Consider the following 19679-nt stretch of genomic DNA (forward strand, 5'->3'; position numbering starts at 1 on the left):
GATGGGCGGAATGGCCTCCCGCTGCACTGTAAATTCTATGATCGTTGGGCTGGTGGGATGGGGTGCAGTGAGGCCGTGAAGGGCGAATTCACTGGAGACTGGGTTGGAAGTTAGGATCAAACCACAGTTGTCTGGTTATGAGCTGCCAGTAATAATGGTTGAAATCTGGGAGACTCAATGTGCCACCACCTCTCCCCCTTTTAGTTTGAATCAAAAGCCAACAATCCAGTTTTCTGTCCTCCTTGAATGCACAAGATACTGGTTCACTGATCAGTGTTCACCGCTTTTTCTTTCAGATGATCATTCTCGGGTCAGGCTGCAACCATTGGAGGGAGACTCAAATTCTGACTACATTAACGCCAACTACGTTGAAGTAAGTGACTAAATTTGTCAGTGAATGTGGCTTCTATGGTGTTTTCTTTCGTTGATCGGGGGTCAGTGTTGGCAAACAGAGAACTCTCTTCCATTTCTTTACAAGCTGCCAATATCAAATACTTTCAGGCCAGGTAGAACACAGAGCAGAGTCAGACTAAAGCTCCTTCTACTCTGTCGTAACAAATTGACAATCTCTGAACAGCATGTCCCACTACCCCAGCGTGGTATTAGCATTTCCCTCTCCAGTCATTCTGCAACTTCAAAATGGGAAGCTGTCAGTTTGATGCTGATTATGGGCAGTTTTGTTCTGTGGGCTTGTGCCCATTAGGAACTGACTGTCACAAATTCATTTTCTCTTCTAACTGGCAGAGAGCAGATACTTTCATCTCTTTAGTCGGAGCTGTGGATTGAATATTATACTGTAGGGGGTGCTTTTAGTGTTGTGGTTGAACGCTTGTGGCAAAGAATACCTGTGATTGCTTTGTGTGAGGATATAAATGCACATGCGAAGGTTTCAGTCCCACTATTTCTCATGGAATCATGAGCACTTTCTAAAAGAACAGTTATTGAAACGCTGAAATGTTCATAAATATAGTCACATTCTTAGCCACTGTAGGAGCACAGTGGATCGGCCCTTATTTTGCATCTAATCATGCTGCACCTACCCTGGGAGTGCTTGAAGCTGGCGCTGAGTGGAAAACATATGAAAAAATGACAATCACCAGCAACACGATAAGACTTCGCCAAACTTAATAAACACATGTACCCAAATCTGTAGAAGCAAATATCTTTACAAGAACAACTTAGATTTTTATCGCACTTTTAATGCACTAAATTCACCCAAGGCACTTCACTGGAACACTATGAAACAAAGTGTGACATTGAGCCACATAAAGGAGATATTGGGCAAGATAATCGAAAGCCTGCTCAAAAATACAGGTTTTTCGGTGGCTTCTGAAGTGAGGAAAGCGAGGTAGAGGGGCAGAGAGGGGTCCAGCTGGCTGAAGACACATCCACCAATAGAGGTCAAAATGAGAGGGAGTGCCTCGGGAGGGTTACGGGGTTGGAGGAGGTTTGAGAGATAGGGAGGACATGGAGTGATTTGAAAACGAGGACAAGAGTAAAGACAGTGCTTCACCGGGAGACGAGGATGAAAGTAAAGACAGTGCTCATCGGGAGACGAGGATGAAAGTAAAGACAGTGCTCATTGGGAGACGGGAGTGACCAGCGAGCACAGGGTTAATCAGGGAAACAGGATTTGCTCCGGTTATGGGTTTTTGATGACCTGAGGTTTACAGAAGGTAGAATGTAGGAAGCCAGCCAGGAGTATGTTGGAATAGTTAGGTTTAGAGGTAGGGAAGCGTTATAACCCGCACGGATTTTACAGAGTAGGGATGATCCACTACCCTGTGGAGCTTGCACAATACTAGCTTACTCAGAAGGAGGCCGGAGACCCTTAACAAGTCCATGTGCCTTTGTATAAATAGAATCGGCCAGTTAGGCACCAACTACAGGAGACCCAGTAGGGAACTAGTAGAGCTGTATATAATAGATAACGTCTTATATAAAGTAAGTTTTGTTTTTCTCCACAACTCGGTGTGGATTCCTTTTGTTGCACCTTACAAAAGGAAGGCATGAATGAAGATTTCAGCAGCAGATGAACGAAGACAGTGGTGAAGTTGGGCAATGTTACGGAGGTGGAGATAGGCTGTCTTAGTGATGGGCGCGACTATGTAGCCAGAAGCTTATCTCAGGGTCAAATATGATACCAAAGATGCAGACAATCTCTTCACAACCAAAACGGTTGCCAGGGAGAAGAATGGAGTCAGTAGCTGGGGGATGGCATTTGGGGTGGGAAGAGAAAACTTAAACACAATTGGAAAAGTGAGGCAGTATTTTTTTTTTTTCTTCTGTGGATATACCGAGTTACATCTATCTTATGAAAAGCAATTATTCAGCTGGACAAATGTGGAACATGCTAACCTCCATTTAGAAACGTAACAGTGCCCACTTAAGAGAAGTTGATTTTCAGGCCACTGTAGCAGAGCTTATTTAGATAATCAATGTTTCATCTGGAAAGAATTCAAAGACGGTTGCGTGTGATGCCTTCAAGGATTAACCTTTGTTATCCTGCTGGCGGTTACATAACTACCAAATGTTATTGTGTGCAAGCCTGCAACGGGGCTGCCATGGGACTGAATGGCTTTACTTTTACAGACTTTGAACAAAAATAATTACACAAGAATTGTTAAACAATAAAGAGTTAGTGGATTCAGGTTTGATTTCAAGGCTGCACGCAAATTAGAAATTCTCAGTCGGTACAACCATTACAATACTGGAAATCTCAAATGACAACCGAAAGTGCTGGGAATACTCAGCGGGCCTGGCAGCTCCTGTGGCTGGAGCACCAGGACTAACGTTTTATCAGAAACGGAAGTTGCTAAGAGGTGTAACAGTTCAGAACCAACATCACAAAAAAACAAAGACCCTGGATTCTCCGTCGCCCTGTGCCGAAATCGCGTTTCGCGCGGGGGCAGAGAATCGAAGTTCCTGTCAGAGTCGGGCCCGGCGCCGCTCCAGCGATTCTCCGGGCCCTGAATATCTGCCCGTCCACGAATTACACCGCGCGGTTGGGGGGCCATTGTCAGAGGCCCGCCCAGCGATACTCCACTCCCGACCGCTGGAGTTTCCGGCGGCGTGGAACTAATAGGGTCTGGCCGGTCGGGACTCTCGCGCGGCAGCCGCGGACATGAATCGCTCAGGCCCCGGACAATCGGTCGTCGGGGGACCCAATGCGATTCTCCGGGCCGCAATCCTGGCGCCGCGATTCCGTCGTGTTGGGGGGTCCAGCGTCAAAGCCAATTTTGGCGTTGCATTTCACGATTTTGGCACGGAGCTGCAGAGAATCCCGCCCATGGAATTTGCCTCTCAGATACCTGTGAGACTCTTGCACCCCTGTGTAATCAAAAGAGAATTTAATATATTGGTCACTGTATTAAAAAGAGACGGGATGAATAAAAAATTATTATGAAAATTCATATCCGATGTATTTAAAAAATAAGAGAAAATGCTTGAAAGGTCAAAGCAGATCAACCAAGGTCTGCAAGAGAAAAAGATAGGTTAACTCTTTGACTGGGTTTCCCCGCAATACAGAGAAACATACAAGCAGGAGGAGGCCATTCGGCCCTTCGAGCCTGCTCCACCATTCATTATGATCATGGCTGATCACGTTCAGTACCCTGATCCTGCCTTCCACCCCGCCCCATATCCCTCAGTCCCTTCAGCCTCAAGAGGTATATTCTTGAAATTACACAACGTTTTGGCCTCAACTACTTTTTATGGTAGCGAATTCCGCAGATTCACCACTCTCTCTGGGTGAAGGAATTTCTCCTCATCCGATGGATGTGGCCAGCCATTGGCTACTGGTGAGATCTTCCAGCCCCAGTGAAGTCTTTGGGTGTTTGAGGGGAACCCGCCACGAGGGATTGACTTCAGCAGGGCCAGAACATCCCGCCAGCGCGGGCGGCCGGGAATGTGTGTGCGGGATCAGCCATCAGAACTCACCAGACCTGATGAATGATCGCTCCCCTAAGGCACTAACTCATCTTTCAGCTATTGCTCAATCCCCTGTGAAGTTCCAGAACTTTATTTTTTTAATGTAAAATTATAAATTTGTGTTAATAACTGTATTTAAAGGGAGGTGACTGGTACACTTGAAACGGAATTTTAATACCTGCAGTAGCAACCTATCTCGAAAAGATTCTCTTTTACTCTAAATATTCTGCCGCCTACCAACATCCCCACATATTTCCATTCACTCAACTGCAGTCCAAGAACGTTTGTGTTTTGTCGTGTCTCTGGTTTGTAGCTTGCTGAAAATAGTTTGTTTTTATTTTGAGGATGTGGGCGTTGCTGGCTAGGCCAGCATTTATTGCCCATCCCTATTGCCCTTGACTGAGTGGTTTAAAAATGTCAACCACGTTACTGTATGGATCTGGAGTCACATGTAGGTGTATGGACGGCAGATTTCCTTCCCTCAAGGATATTCATGAACCAGATGGGTTTTTACAACAAAAGTTTCATGGTCATCATTAGACTTTTAATTCCAGATTTTTATTTAATTAAAATGTCACCATCTGCCGTGGTAGGATTCAAACCCAAATCCCTAGAACATTACCCTGGATCACTGAATTACTCGTCCAGTGACAATACCACCATGCCACCGTCTCCCTTGTGAGAATCTTTGAGTAGACCTGGAGACAGTGATTCCCCTTGTGGCGAAGAGCAAAACTAGAGGCCATCAATTCCAAGAAATCAGATAGGGGATTCAGAAGGAACATCTTTATCCAGAGTGGTGAGAATGTGGAACTTGCTACCATGCCGAATGGTTGGGGCGAAGAGTATAGATGCATTTAACAGGAAGCTTGATAAGTGTAAGTCATAGAAAGGAAGGGAGGATTATGCTGACAGAGTTAGGTGAGGTAGAATGGGAGGAGCTTTGAAAGGAACATAAATGCCGGCATAGACTGGTTGGGCCAAATGGCCTATTCTGAGCTGTGAAATTCAATGTTACCTGCCTTGTATATTTTTGTTTGGTACAGAAGCACCGTTACAATCATCGAGAAGCTTATTGTTTCCATTCTGTCCCCCTCATTAGACCACTTCACAAAAATTAGGTCAAATCAAAAATACTTTTAAGAGGAATTTTCTATTTCTGTATTACGTCACTAAGACTTTGTTTTCTCTTTTTCAGGGTTATCACAGAGCAAACCACTACATCGCCACACAAGGTAAGACAGTGTATGAACCTCTTTAACTGATATATATACTGCTATTTACTGATTTTAGTTAAAAATGCCAATGTAAGGCAATTTTCCCTGCTGTAACGTTATGCTGCCGTTTCATCGCGTCCAATGAACAGAGGAACATAAATCATTAAGTTCTGTGTTCGTAGTACAGAAGCTCTTCAAGTGAGTTAGATTTGTTTTTTAAAGCCTGGCTTCTCCCCCGCTCTAGAGTTCTATTCTTCTCCCATTTACTTTGTGGGGCATCTTCACAGCGCCAGAGGCAACAGACAACAACCGATCGCATGTCGGCTTGTTTAAAAGTTGTGGCTGCAGCAGGTTTACTGTCTTCTCCTCCATCTCTGGCTCATCTCCTAATGGCTCTGGGTGATTCATACAGGCTGCCAAAGAGGAAATGAACTGGATACTGCTGAGTCCACGTGTGGCCTAAAAATAAAACGTTTCCATCGCTGTTCCAGTTTTGCTGCCTCCCACAGAGGCAGGGAAAACCACTTTTCCCCACATGTTTCTGTATCCTGAATGGTAACATAGAGACAGGAGTAGGCCGCTCTGCCCCTCGCACCTGTTCCACCATTCAATTAAATTACGCTGACCTGTATCTTAAATCTATCCGCAAAGGGTCCAATAACCCTTGCCGAACAAGGATCTTTCAAACCCAGTATCGAAATTTTCCAATTGACCGAGGCTCAATAGGTGGCGGGGCGGGGGGAAGCGGGGGAGAGTTTCACAATCCCTTTTTTTGGGAAGAAATGCTTCCCGACATCAACCCTGAATGGTCCAGCTCAAATTTCAAGCGTGTGTCCTCTTGTTCTGATTTTGCCTCCGCAAAGGAAATAGTTTGTTTCTATCAACTCTTTAATCACCTTACATCCCTTAACTAGTTCACCCCTTAATCATCTACATTCAAAGCAATCCAAGCCTCCATTTACAAAACCTTTTAGGCCTGATATCATTCCGGTGAATCTAATTGGGGACACCAAATGGTAACATGTTATCCAACCATTGAGGTAAAGGCCAACATTTCATTCGCCTTTTAATCTTTTTTTGAAACTGCCCACCAGTTTTTAATGACTTCTATCTACACTTTAGCCCCTAGACCAGAACGTTCCAGCCCCCCCTCCCGCACCAGGCTTTCCCGTGACAGAGGCAGCTGCTGGGATCTTCCGGTCCCACTGACGTCAATGGCGATTTGCGCAGCTCGCCCGTCCCGCCGCGGGGGGACCTGTGGTGGGGTTTGACGTTGGCGGGAAGGGCCAGAAAATCCCACCCTGAAACCTTTCTGCTGCTCTGCTGATCCAAGCTTCGCACCATTGACCATTCAGGGGAGATGTTCGGAAGCAACTCTTCACGCAAAGGGTGGTAGAGGTTTGGAACTCTCTCCCACAAACGGCAATCAATCTGAGATGGGTACATTTTTGTCACCAAAGGTATTAAGGAATATGGGCCAAATACATCCTTCGTTATGAAAAATCGCCACTGATCTTTGGCCGACCTCTTTTGTCCGCACTGTAAGACGATGGCTGCATTAAGCAGCAAAATGCACTTCATAATCCGGCAGCCACGTGGGTGCAGATGGAATTGAAGTCGTGTAGCGGGGCTGGGTTGATGGCATTAGCGACGGCCTCGCCCCCATTCTCATCGGTAAAATATTCGGCAAATCTGGTGTTTGACTCCACTTTGAAGCTATGGAGACAATTTCAGCAGCATTTTAAATAGCGGGCTGTATCGAAGCTGGCCCCGATCTGTGCATTGGATGTCAATTTTGGGGGGTAGATGGGGATCTGTTCTTGGAGGGGGGGTTGCCAGTTTACAGGAACTGTCAGAGAAGATTGGGATCTCGCAATCTGACTCGTTCAGATTCTTACAAGTTTGCAATTTTGCGAAACAGATCTTTCCGAGTTGGGGTCAGTTTTGGATGATGAGGTGCGGAGTGAGGTCCTGCGGAGGGTGAACTCCACATCTTCTTGCGTGAGGCTTGGTTTAATCAAACTCAAAGTAGTTTATAGGGCACACATTGACTAGGTCCACCATGAGTCAGTTCTTCGCAGGGGTGGAGGACAAGTGTGTGCTGTGCAGGGGCCCGGCCAACCATGTTCTGGTCGTGTCCCAGGCTTGTGGGTTTCTGGGTCTCCTTTCGCATCTTATCGTTGATTCTGAAAATGAAGCTGGAGCCCTGTCCATTAGTGACCATATTTGGGGTACTGGACTCGTCGGGGCTGCAGATGGGCGCGGGGACCAATATCCTGGCCTTCACCTCGCCGACTGTCAGTAGGCGAGTGCCAGTGGGGTGGAGGTCAGCTTCTCCGCCCAGTGCCTCAGTGTGGCTGGGGGATCTGATGGAGTTCTTATACCTCGAGAAAGTCGAGTACACCGTGAGGGTAGTAATTGAGGGGTTTTACCGAAGGTGGCAACCACTTACTTTGTATTTCAAAGAGCTGGTCACCGTTAGTTGCTCAGGAGGGGGCTGGGAGGTGGGTGGGGGTGGGGAGGAATGGGTGCGGGGAGCAGAGGGTAAGGTTTAGGTTTTTGGGTGGGGTTAGGTTCTGGGGTTGTATGTGGGAGAGAGGTGGGTTTTTCTGTTTGGTTGTGTTGTTTTGTTATGTATTATGTATAAAATGGAAAAAGCTTAATCAAAATATATATATTTTAAAATGTGCTTCATCCTCACGGTGACCAGGGAGGAGGTGAAACCAGTGCTAGTCTGGATGGAATCGAACAAGTCATGGGAGAAATTATCATGGAAGCCAACAACATATCTAAGAATCTTAGAGGAAAAGAGGTTGGGGATGGGGCATTAATGGAGAAGAAAGATTGATCAGTCTTCCTTTTATTTCAGATTGGGTAATGATGGTTTTTGACAGTGTGGTACTCACCACTGTTGTATTGTACATACTGCATACGAGGGGTATTACGGTAAGGCCCCTGTACTACAGGTACGGGGGTAGATCCCTGCCTGCTGGCTCCACCCAGTAGGCGGAGTATAAATGTGTGGGCCCTCCGAACTGCAGCCATTTCGGCAGCAGCTGTGGGAGGCTCCGCATCTCTGCGTAATAAAGCCTCGATTACACTCTACTCTCGTCTCGTCGTAATTGATAGTGCATCAATTTATTACGCAGAGATTTTACAATGATGGATCTCCGCATCAAGCCTGATTGCCTGCAGCTGCACCCTCAAGCAGACAATGCCAAGTCGGCCTTCGCACATTGGCTAGCTTGCTTTGAAGCATACATTGGATCTGCGACATAACCACCCTCAGAGGCACAGAAGCTCCAGACCCTTTACACGCGGCTGAGCTCCGATATCTTTCCCCTCATCCGGGACGCGCTGACCTACGCTGAGGCCATGGCGCTACTGAAGGAGAACTACACTCAGCAGACCAACAAGCTCTACGACAGGCACCTCCTGTCCACGGGGCATCAACTCCCCGGTGAGTCTGTGGAAGATTTCTGGCATGCCCTGCTCACCCTGGTGAGAGACTGCGATTTCCAGGCCGTTTCGACCATTGAACATTCTGACCTGCTAGTTAGAAACACGTTTGTTACGGGCATAGGGTCGGCCTACATCCATGGAACGGCTGGACTCTAACAGGGGGTGAATGTGGTAGTCACCACTGTTGCATTGTATATACTGCATATGAGGGTATTACGGTAAGGCCCCTGTACTACAGGTACGGAGGTAGATCCCTGCCTGCTGGCTCCACCCAGTAGGTGGAGTATAAATGTGTGTGCTCTCCGAACTGCAGCCATTTCGGCAGCAGCTGCGGGAGGCTCCACATCTCTGCGTAATAAAACCTCGATTACACTCTACTCTTGTCTCGTCGTAATTGATAGTGCATCAGACAGGAAGAAGATTACAATAGCAGACAGAGGGAAGGCAGCGATACTGTTAGTTAGCATGGATGCCAGAAGGTTTCTGGGGTGGGGATTCAGAGAACAGAAGATGGACAAGGAGACAGATGCAGATTTGAATACTGTGAATGAATGTATTTTGAGTGGGTTAAAATTGGGCCAAGGGTTGAAGGCAGGAGAGGGTGGGAGACAGAACATGAGTGTATACGTGGAAGTGGCAGAGACAAATGAATGAATGGTCTTAATTGTAGAGGCAAGAATGTGAGCTCCTTACATGTGGGTCGGAATTCTCCGGCCATTCGATGAAGGCGGGATTCGTTGGTCCCCTGCGGGTTTCCCAACAGTGTGGGGTGGGTTTCATTGGGAACACGCGTTGGTAGTGGCGGGAGCAGAGAATCCCGCCTCCCTCTGCCGAGCAGCACGCGATTGGGAGACCAGAGAATCTCGCCCCATTTGAAGTGAGGATGAGAGAAGAGAAGAAAGTGACCAAAGGAACCAATTGTAAAAAGAGGATCATTGACTGACCTCTAACCTGGAGGGTGATAAGCGAATAATTGGTACCTTTTGGCTGAGGCGAGCAAGGGGAATTAATGATTGACCTGTTCACACCAGTTCTGGCAATTGATGGATGAGGTGAGTGTGTGGTATATTGAAATCAATGCCGATAAGTTTGCATTACATACATTTAATAAAAAACAGTAATTAAAATAATTGGTTAAATATAGAAAGTTGTCTTGAAAATAAAATCTAATCAAAATACTTCAAGCTCAAAACCTTTTGAGGAACCCTAACAGATCTAAATTCAGTAATTTCTTTAGTAAAAATGCTTGAATGTTACAAGGGAATGGAGATGGGAGTAATATAAATGAGATCATGATTGGCACAGAGCCAAATTCATGCAGCATGGAGTAAATGGACAGAAAATAATAGCACTTTTATGACTCCCTCTGTTTTATATTACGCATAACCTTTGCTCTGCTCAACAACTAGTTGGAAACCCAGCAGAATAATAGGTGTAGCATCATTATGTAATCACTCTGAACTCAGACACAGAGTGAATCTGTAATAACTATAGAGGATCCCGACCACCTAACCCGATCCAGATAAGCAGTCGGTGGCAAGGCCCTACCGAGGTTAAGAATGGCTGGCCTGCAGCCGTTTAACAGCCAATCTGCCATTAATGGGCAGAAGGAGGGAGACTTCTGCCTCTCAGGGACAGGAAGACCTGCTTCAAGGAGCTGTCAGCCAATCAGAGGGGCAGCAGCTCTAATTACTGGCAACACCATGGCTGCTCATGATACCTTACTCGAGGCTTGAAGAGCTGACAGATCAGAACTCTGTCAGTGTTTGGGAGCCAGGGTGAAGAGGAGGTGTGCAAAGTGGGATAGGGCTGAGATTTAGAAGCTTTGGAGGGTGGGGTACCAGGAGAGGGGTTGAGGGAATCACCTCGGGGAGACCATCTGATGGGCCCAGGGGGGGAAACACCCCTTCACACCACCAGCCTGAGCTAGGAAATCTGCTGAACTGGCTGCCTGGTGTGGGCCTCCTGCACTGCATATTAAATCCCAGTGGCAGCAAGGTAAGGCCTTTAAAAGTGGGCACTAAATGCCACATCACCCCCCCCCCCCCCACAATGGTACAATTGCAGTGGGGGCAGGTCTGTAGGCGGTGGGCAGACTGCCTGCTGGATGTAACGGGCCCTCCTGTCCCATGGCTTCAAACACACCGGTAGAGGAGCATTAAATCCAGCACTGTAAATACGGTCACAGCGATGACTCTGCAATAAGTTGAGCTGCTCATTGGTGTCACCCTAATAAATGTCAGTCCATCCACAGCGGCACTCTGTAATAGATCATCGGTGGAATTCCTACAGTGCAGAAGGAGGCCATTCAGCCCATCAATTCTTCACATACCTTCTGAAAGAATACCCTGCCTCGGCCCATTCCACCGGCTTATCCCCCCATAATCCCACCTAACCGGCACATCTTTGGACACTAAGGGGCAATTTAATCCGGCCAATCCACCTAACCTGCACATCTTTAAACTGTGGGAGGAAACCGGAGCACCCGGAGAAACTCATACAGACACAAAGAAAATGTGCAAACTCCACATAGACAGTTGCCAAAGGTCAGATTCGAACCTGGGTCCTTGGCGCTGTGAGGCAGCAGTGCTAACCACTGCAACTCCGTGTCGTCCATTCACTCTATAATAGATCTGATGCGGGTCACGATGTCACTCTGTAATGAATCAGTTTGACCATATTAGATAGTAAATCAGAGTGCAGCCACAGCGTCACTCTGTAATAGATCTGAGGCCGTTAACAGTGTCACTCTAATAAATCAGTTTGACCATATTAGCTAGTAAATCAGAGCTTTAAAAATTCATTTACGGGATGTGGGCATTGCTGGTTAGGCCGGCATTTATTGCCCTTCACTATTTGCCCTTCAGAAGGTGATGGTGAGTTGCCTCCTTTAACCGCTGCTGTCCCTGAGGTGGAGGTACACCCATTGTGCAGTTAGAGAGCGAGTTCCAGGAGTTAGTCCCAGCGACAGTGAAGAAATTACTATACATTTCCAAGTCAGGGTGGTGAGTGACTTGGAGGGGAATCTCCAGGTGGTGGCATTCCCAGGTAGCTGCCCTTGTCCTTCTAGATGGTAGTGGTCTTGGGTTTGGAAGGTATTGTCTAAGGAACCTTGGTGAGTTACTGTAATACATCTTGTAGATGGTACACACGGCTGCCACTGTTCATCGGTGGTGGTGGGTTTGAATGTTTGTGGACGGGATAACAATCAAGTGGGCTGCTTTGTCCTGGATTGTGTCGACCTTCTTGAATGTTGTTGGAACTACACTCATCCAGGCAAATGGAGAGTATTCATGACACTGCTGACTTGTGCCTTGTAGATGGTGGACAGGCTTTGGGGGGTCAGGAGGTGAGTTACTCACCATAGGATTCCTAGCCTTTGACCTGCCCTGGTAACCACAGTATTAACGTAGCTCGTCCAGTGGTGTTTCTGATCAATAGTATCCCCTAGGATGTTCATTGTGGTGGATTCAGTGATGTTAATGTCACTGAATGTCAAGAGTCGATGGTTAGATCCTCTCTTGTAGGAGATGGCCATTGCCTGGCACTTGTGCGGCGCGAATGTAACTTGCCACTTGTCAGCCCAAGCCTGGATATTGTCCAGGTCTTGCTGCATTTGGACATGGACTGCTTCATTATCTGAAGAGTCGCGAATGGTGCTGAACATTGTGCAGTCATCCGCAAACATCCCCACTTCTGACCTTACTATGGGAGATCATTGGTGAACCAGTTTTGCTCGGGCTCTTTGATGCCTTACTCGGTCAAATGCTGCCTTGATGTCAAGGACAGTCACTCTCACCTCATTTCTGGCATTCAGCTCGTTTGTCCATGTTTGAACCAAGGCTGTAATGAGGTGAGGAGCTGAGTGACCCTGGCGGAACCAGAGTGCAGCCACGGCATTACTCGATAATAGATCTGTCACTGGTCACTGTGTCACTCTGCAATTAATCACAGTTTGACCATAATAGATAGTAAATCAGAATGCAGCCACAGTGTCACTCGCAAAGTTCTACCACGGCATCAGTGTGATAAACTCAAACCTAGAATTAATGTCTCACTTTGTAAATCTGTGCTCAACCGTAGTATCACTTTGTAATAAATCCAAATCCATTCACAGTGTTACTCTCTAAATAAATGCGACAGAGAGACTTGAATAAATGTGAGTGCTGTTACAGTGCATATAATCCAAGTGTTGTCAGAGAACCATTCTATAATGACTCTGATTAGGAGAGTCTACAAATGTCTTCACTTGCTGCATCTGAGTGTGGAGCTGAAAAAATGGAAGACGACGAACGCTGTAAATTTATAATAGAAGTAGAGAAGTAGCTGGTAATGCACCGCAAATCGAGCAACATCGGATCTGCTGCTGAAGCCCTCATTCATGCCTTTGTCACCTCTAGCCGTGATTATTCCAATGCACCCCTGGATGGCCTGCCACGTTCTGCACTCAAAATATGTGGCCATCCAAATCTCTGTTGCCTTTGTCCTAAGTTAAAGCAACTCCCTTTTATCCATCCCAGTCAAGTGACGTCACCATTTTAAAATTCTCTCTGCTGTTTTCAAATCCCTCCATGGCCTTGCCCCTCCCTATTTTTGCACTCTTCCCCAACCCTGCATGCCTCCCGAGATACCCACATACCTCCCGAGATACCCACATACCCTTGAGGCTTCCTGATTATCCAGTACTTTAATCTCTTTGCCAATGATGGTCCTGTGCTCTGGAATTCTCTGCCCGGTCCTCTCTACCTTGCTCTCCTCCTGTAAGGCCATCCTTAAAGCCTATTCCCTTGATCAGTCTTTTGCACATCTGACTTGATGGGTGGGATCTCCCGCCCCTCACTATCCACGGCGTGTTTTGCAGCGGCGTAGGCAGCCCACCATTGGCTGGCAGCGTGGTCTTCCAGTCCTGCCGCTATCAACAGGTTTCCCCATTGTTTCCACCCTCCACCGCCAGGGAACTCGCTGCAGAGGGTTGCCGTTGGCAGGGCCAGAAGGACCCACCGGTGAGAATGGTTGGAAAGTTCGGCCAACATCTTGTGATGCAGTTCAGTGACATATTTGGCTTTACAGTGTCCCCTGTGAAGCTTCATGAGTTGTATTCATAGAATTCCTACTTTGCAGGAGGAGGCCATTCGGCCCATTGAGTCTGCACCGTCCTTCTGAAAAACTACCCTACCCAGTCTCCCCCCCCCTCTATCCCCGTAACCCTGTAACCCTATCTAACTTGGACATCTTTGGACACTAAGTGGCCATTTAGCATGGCCAGTCCGCCTGACCTGCACACCTTTGGACTGTGTGAGGAAACCAGAGCAGCTGGAGGAGACCCACGCAGACGCGGGGAGAACGTGTAAACTCCACACAGACACCCAAGATTGGGATCGACCCTGGATCTCTGGCACTGTGAGGCAGCAGTGCTAAACACTGTGACACCGTGCCACCCCAATTATTATTAAATTCAGGGACCCAGCTGTTGTTGCCGCAATTGAATGAGAGGGTTACTTTGGGACCCTTTACAACTTTCTTTGCACTTGAATGTTTTCTTCTTGTGATTCAAATTCCTAGTCGACCAGATGTGCTTGCAGATTTCTGTAACGCGAAAGATCATGAAAATGTGAGGGAAGGAATAATGACAAAAACAGCACAAATAATATGGCCACACCATCAGCGTCAGAATAAAAGATGAAAGTGACAGCCCTGTCGGCCTTGAAAGTTATTCAAACTGCAGTTTACATTAATTTGCTATCCCTGCTGACAAATGTCATTTGAAACAACTGTGCAGAATTCCCCCGGAGTTACACTCAATGACATCTAATTGTTTGGAAATTCTTATTGAGTTCCTTTTCACACAAAGTGTTGATGCACCAAATGTAAATGGATGCAGCTGAAATTGGCAAATATAATCAGTTCTAATAGACTTGCAATCTGGTTTTAATAGACTGGGGAGTTACATAATTACCTGTTCATTAGTGTGTTGCCATTTGCACAGTATGCTAGGATTTATTAAAGCCCCTTTGGGCTGTCTCTCTGCCTCGTGCTGGATAGCAACGGCAAGGTGAAATCATAATTTAATCTGTGACCAAGGTTTTTTTTTTGTGTCGGGAACAAGACACATTAACATGACACTGGCACCTCTCTTTATCAGATCCACACAACATTGACACTGTAATCATTTTATTAAAAGTGTGCCTCTGGAACACACACGAGATTTCAAAAGTTCAACTTCGTGTTCAGGTTATAAAGTTGAGCTCAGTTTCTGGCATGCTCACGGCTGGATCAAAAAAAACGTGTTCAACTCCTGCACCTGGAGTTCAGCTGACACTTCAGGGCCGTACTACCGGAGTGCTAGCATGTTGGAGATGCCGGGCGCGATTTAATGGAAATTAAATAGAGTCCCGCGTCAAGCACATTTAGCCGGGCGTTTCAAAACCCTGGCAGCGCTGAGAACGACTCCGCTATTAAACAGGCCTCTGCCTCATTTCAGGGCCTCAGTGAGGAATGCCCTGCCAAGGCCGCACCCAGGAGCATTTCCTGCACTAATGAGCATTTTAAATGCTGCCCCGATCTCTAGACACCACGTTGGACTCTGGAACACCCCAACTCACCATAAGGGGGTTGTCGAGCCCGCCGCACCCCACTTCATCGGGCACCTGCAGGCCTGATCTCCAGCATGAATAAAATGTCACCCGGACACCTCGTCACTGCCAGCCTGGCACTCTGTCAGTGCCACCAGGGAACCCTGGCAGTGCCAGGCTGGCATCCAGGTAGCACGGCTTGGGTGCCAGGTTGGCGGTGACATCAGCAGTAGCCAATGTTCCACCCTGCACAGAGGCCAACTACCCGGGGGCCTGGGAGACCACCCCCCCCATCCCATCTCCCACCCCCCACCAGTGGTTAGCACTGCTGTCTCACAGCACTGAGGACCCATGACCGTGTGGAGTTTGCACATTCTCCCCGTGTTTGCGTGGGTATCTCTCCCACAGCCCAAAGAACTGCAGGGTCGGTGGATTGGCCACGCTAAATTGCCCCTTAATTGGAAAAAATGAATTGGGCATTCTAAATTAAAAAAAACTTTTTTTATCTTTCACCCCGAGATAAGTTCCTGACTACACGTTCACGCTATTACCAAAACTGTGTAATTCCACCTCCAATAACATTGCATGGTCTCTGCCAATCCTTCGCTCCTTCGCTGAGACCCTCACCCATGTCTTTGCTGCCTTAGAACTTGACCATTGAAATGCATTCCTGGCTCATCTCCCATGTTCTGCTCTCAGTAAACCCGATCACCCAAATGTCTGCTGCCTGTCCAACCCTGCACCAAATTCCATTCACCCATCACCCCAGTGCTTGTTGAACTACATTTGCTCCCACTTAAACAATGCCTCATTTTTTAAAATTTACATTCTTGTTTTCAAATTCTTCCATGCCTTTGCCCCATCCTATCTCGGCAACCCTCTCCAGTCCCACGCACCCCGAGGCCTGCTGGCTGCTTCAGGAACTCCAATTCTAATCACTGCACCTGCCTTCAGCTGCCAAGGGCCTAGCTCAGGAATTCCCAGCCTAAACCTCTCCACCCCTCTATCTCACTTTCCTCCTTGAATACGCTCTTTCAAGCCAACCTTTTTGATCCAGCTTTGTTTGTTTGTCCTTTTGTGGCATGGTCTCCATATTTTGTTTTATAATGGCCCTGTGAAGCGCCTTGGAATGTTTTATTATATTAAAGGAGCTATGTAAATTTGAGTTGTTGTTGAAAGCAACTTCCCCAATTTGCTGTTTGTGACTCCATACCATACATAACAACAATGATTGTGCTTCAGATGCACTTTCAAAATGTTCTTTTACTGTTGTGCATTAAAGTTTCAATGCCTTAATGAGGAGCTAAATCAATTCAAGTGATGTTAGATGTCAAAGAACAAAAAAACAAATCCATGTCAGCAACAACAATGTGCATTTATGTAGCGGGGAGGAGGTTAGAACATAGAACAGTACAGCACAGAACAGGCCCTTCGGCCCTCTATGTTGTGCCGAGCATTGTCCGAAACCAAGATCAAGCTATCCCACTCCCTGTCATTCTGGTGTGCTCCATATGCCGATCCAATGAGGTAGGTTACAGAGTGTTATTATCACTGAACAAGAATCCAGAGTTCCAGGGTAATTCTCTGAGGGCCAGGCTTCGAATCCCACCACTGAAGATAGTGAAATTTGAATTTGATAAAAAATCTGGCATGAAAACTCTAATGATGACCATGAAAACATTGTCAATTGTTGTAAAAACCCACCTGGTTCACTAATGTCCTTCAGGGAAGGACAGAAGAACAGGAGGAAATCTGGCATCCTCACCTGGCATAGCCTATACGTGAATCCAGAACCACAGCAATGCCCTCCGAAATGGCCTAGGGCAATTAGGGATGGGCAACAAATGCTGGCCCAATCAGCGAAGCCCACATGCAGTGGTTAGCACTGTGGCTTCAAAGCGCCAGGGTCTCAGGTTCGATTTCCAGCTTTGGTCAATCTCTGTGCGGATCCTGCACATTCTCCCCGTATCTGCGTGGATTTCCTCCGGGTGCTCCGATTTCTTCCCACAAGTCCTGAAAATCGCGCTGTTAGGTAATTTGGACATTCTGAATTCTCCCTCCGTGTGCCCGAACAGGTGTTGGAATGTGGTGACTGAGGGATTTTCACAGTAACTTCATTGCAGTGTTAAAGTAAGCCTACTTGTAAATAAAGATTATATTTATTATTATTACCCCATGATTGAATTGAGAAAAGCACATCTAACACGATCAATCAATCCAGAGGAGGAGACAAAGGTAGAGAGGCAGAGGTGGGTTAGGATGATAATTCCCGAGCAAGGGCCCATTTTCAAGCCAATTGGCCAATGGTGGTATGATGGTATGATGGAAATTGGGGATGGGCAAAAGACCAGGGCTGGAGTCGGTGCCCAAGTGACAGATGAATGCGGCCCCGATTTCCTTTTGGACTAAATATACTGGTGTATGAAATGATTGTGAGGAGGCCAGCCCTGAGAAAACTTTCCCCAGAAGACAGCACTACACCATGTCAGACAGGCGACCAGACTGGTCTACAGTACCTGAAATCATACGGACATGGTGGCGCATTTTGATAACCGTGCCATTTACCAGGCACATGCTGAAAACTATTGTCTGTCAATCTCCTCTACATTTACCACTCACCCACGGCAAGCTTTCCTACACCAGTATAGCCGTTTCACTGCAGCTCCCGCACACCTGTACTTAAGCAAGGCAGACAGCAAAATAAAACATAGAAGAAAAAACTTGCCATCCTCACATCTTGCAAGGATTTCAAGTTGCACACATGACAGGCATCAGCAACACCTCTGCTGTCGCTGTCGGAGAAAGGAAAATGTGCATCAAACTAGTAGCACTGGGCATGGGTGCCATGGAGTTCATCCAGACAAAGGAATCATTCTGACCCCGACAGTAAATGATATTACACTAGTAGCTAGGAATGAGCACCAGGAACAATAATTAAGGGCACTGCTTTTCTTGCCAGACACACATAGTGCTGTCGCTATGTTACAAATTTTACACGCATGTTTTAACTGCAGGTGATTAAGCTCTACTTTGTGTCCTGCACAATTGGCAGGAAGCAATTTGTTAATCCACCTGGCATAACTTCTTTCATGCAATCAATGTGCTTTAAAAACACCCTGAGGAGTTGACATTGGCCAACAATCCTTTTCACCCCTCATCAACATTTCCATTCAAACTTCACCAGTCTGGTATCATTGTGCCACTCGGAGCATTGCCGCAAATAGACGCAATGCCAACCTTTCATCTGTCATTTATACACTCTCTTGTGCCCATTCCAAATCAGCGCACTGAGAAATAAACTAAAAGCTGGCATAAATCCCAGCCGTAACATGTTCATTTCAATTTTTTTTACATCAAATCTGAATCTTAATTATGTCCATGCATGAAATGGATGTCATGTCTTCAGAGCACTAATAATGAAAGAGCGGGGAATTGCAGACCTGAATGGAATTGGCCCTGGCCCTCTCACTCCCAATTCCCAGGTATCTCAACCCTTTTCCGCCATTTGCACAGCTGCGCTCCCAGCATACGGGACGCAGTGAGAATTCAGTCAGAATTGGGAATTCTCAGTCTAAGTAGTCACATGCAGAGAAGCACGGCTCAACATTGCACCAGCGGAGGATGAAAAGAGACACGAGATAACTATGAAACCAGCACAGACCTTAACATCACCGTTGGATTTTGTTGACTTGGATCAATGCCAGGAAAAGCTATTTTAATGTCTCTCGGGCATTTGCCTTTCTGCACCATAGCTGAGTACTTCTTCTACAGATTACTTACTCATTGGCAACCTCATGGCGAGACCTGTGAAATGCATCTTACTATTCAGACATAGCTAATGATGGTGTTTTATTGGGACACCAGTCGCATCGCATTAGCACAGATTCTGAGAGCATGTCTACCTGCCTCAGCAAACAGATGTTTTATTGGCTCATACAAAGTGCTGCAGAAACATCTGTTAAGTAAATAGTGGTTCTTCAAAGAGATTGCCATGGAACATGTGGATGTCAGTTCCCGGCTGCATAGTCGCACAAGGCCAATGAAAACAAACTTTTTTGGTTATCGTTAGAAAGGTGTAATCTCCAACACTGTTTCCAATTGAATTACAATTGTAGGACTACAGGCACAATATTGTCAATCGAATCGTTCAAATGCAGTGAGATGCTGTGCATTAAAAGGACGATTATCATGTGAGCCGTTCTTTATCATGGCCACGAAAGAGAAATTACTTCTGAATTTCATTTGCTGATGTACAGAAAAAGGCCCCAGCTGAATTCACACACCGCAACATCAGTCAGATCATTGACATTATTGTTGGAGGTGACAATAATCACCAGTGCAATGGGAGAACTCCCCTTCTCTTCTCTCAATAGCTACATGGAATATTTAAATCACCATTGAACCAGGTAATGATTAACCCGACAGATGGAGCTGGACATCGTTGGTGCAACGACAATTGTAAAATTTCAGAGATGGTGAGGCTGAGGGCTTGATCGTG

At 46.6% G+C, this 19679-nt stretch overlaps 1 protein-coding gene across 7 annotated transcripts in view; it reads left to right on the forward strand.

Moving 5' to 3' along the window:
• Positions 1 to 19679, forward strand: part of LOC140385802 (receptor-type tyrosine-protein phosphatase mu-like) — an 897711-nt gene that overhangs the window by 753027 nt on the left and 125005 nt on the right. For all 7 annotated transcript variants that reach the window (XM_072468340.1, XM_072468341.1, XM_072468342.1 and 4 more), the window contains 2 exons: positions 297 to 373; positions 5129 to 5165. In XM_072468340.1, the coding sequence (XP_072324441.1) occupies positions 297 to 373; positions 5129 to 5165 (114 nt within the window). The remainder of the gene's footprint in view (positions 1 to 296; positions 374 to 5128; positions 5166 to 19679) is intronic.

Source organism: Scyliorhinus torazame, chromosome 11 (assembly GCF_047496885.1).
Source record: "Scyliorhinus torazame isolate Kashiwa2021f chromosome 11, sScyTor2.1, whole genome shotgun sequence".
Classification (NCBI taxonomy): Eukaryota; Metazoa; Chordata; class Chondrichthyes; order Carcharhiniformes; family Scyliorhinidae; genus Scyliorhinus; species Scyliorhinus torazame.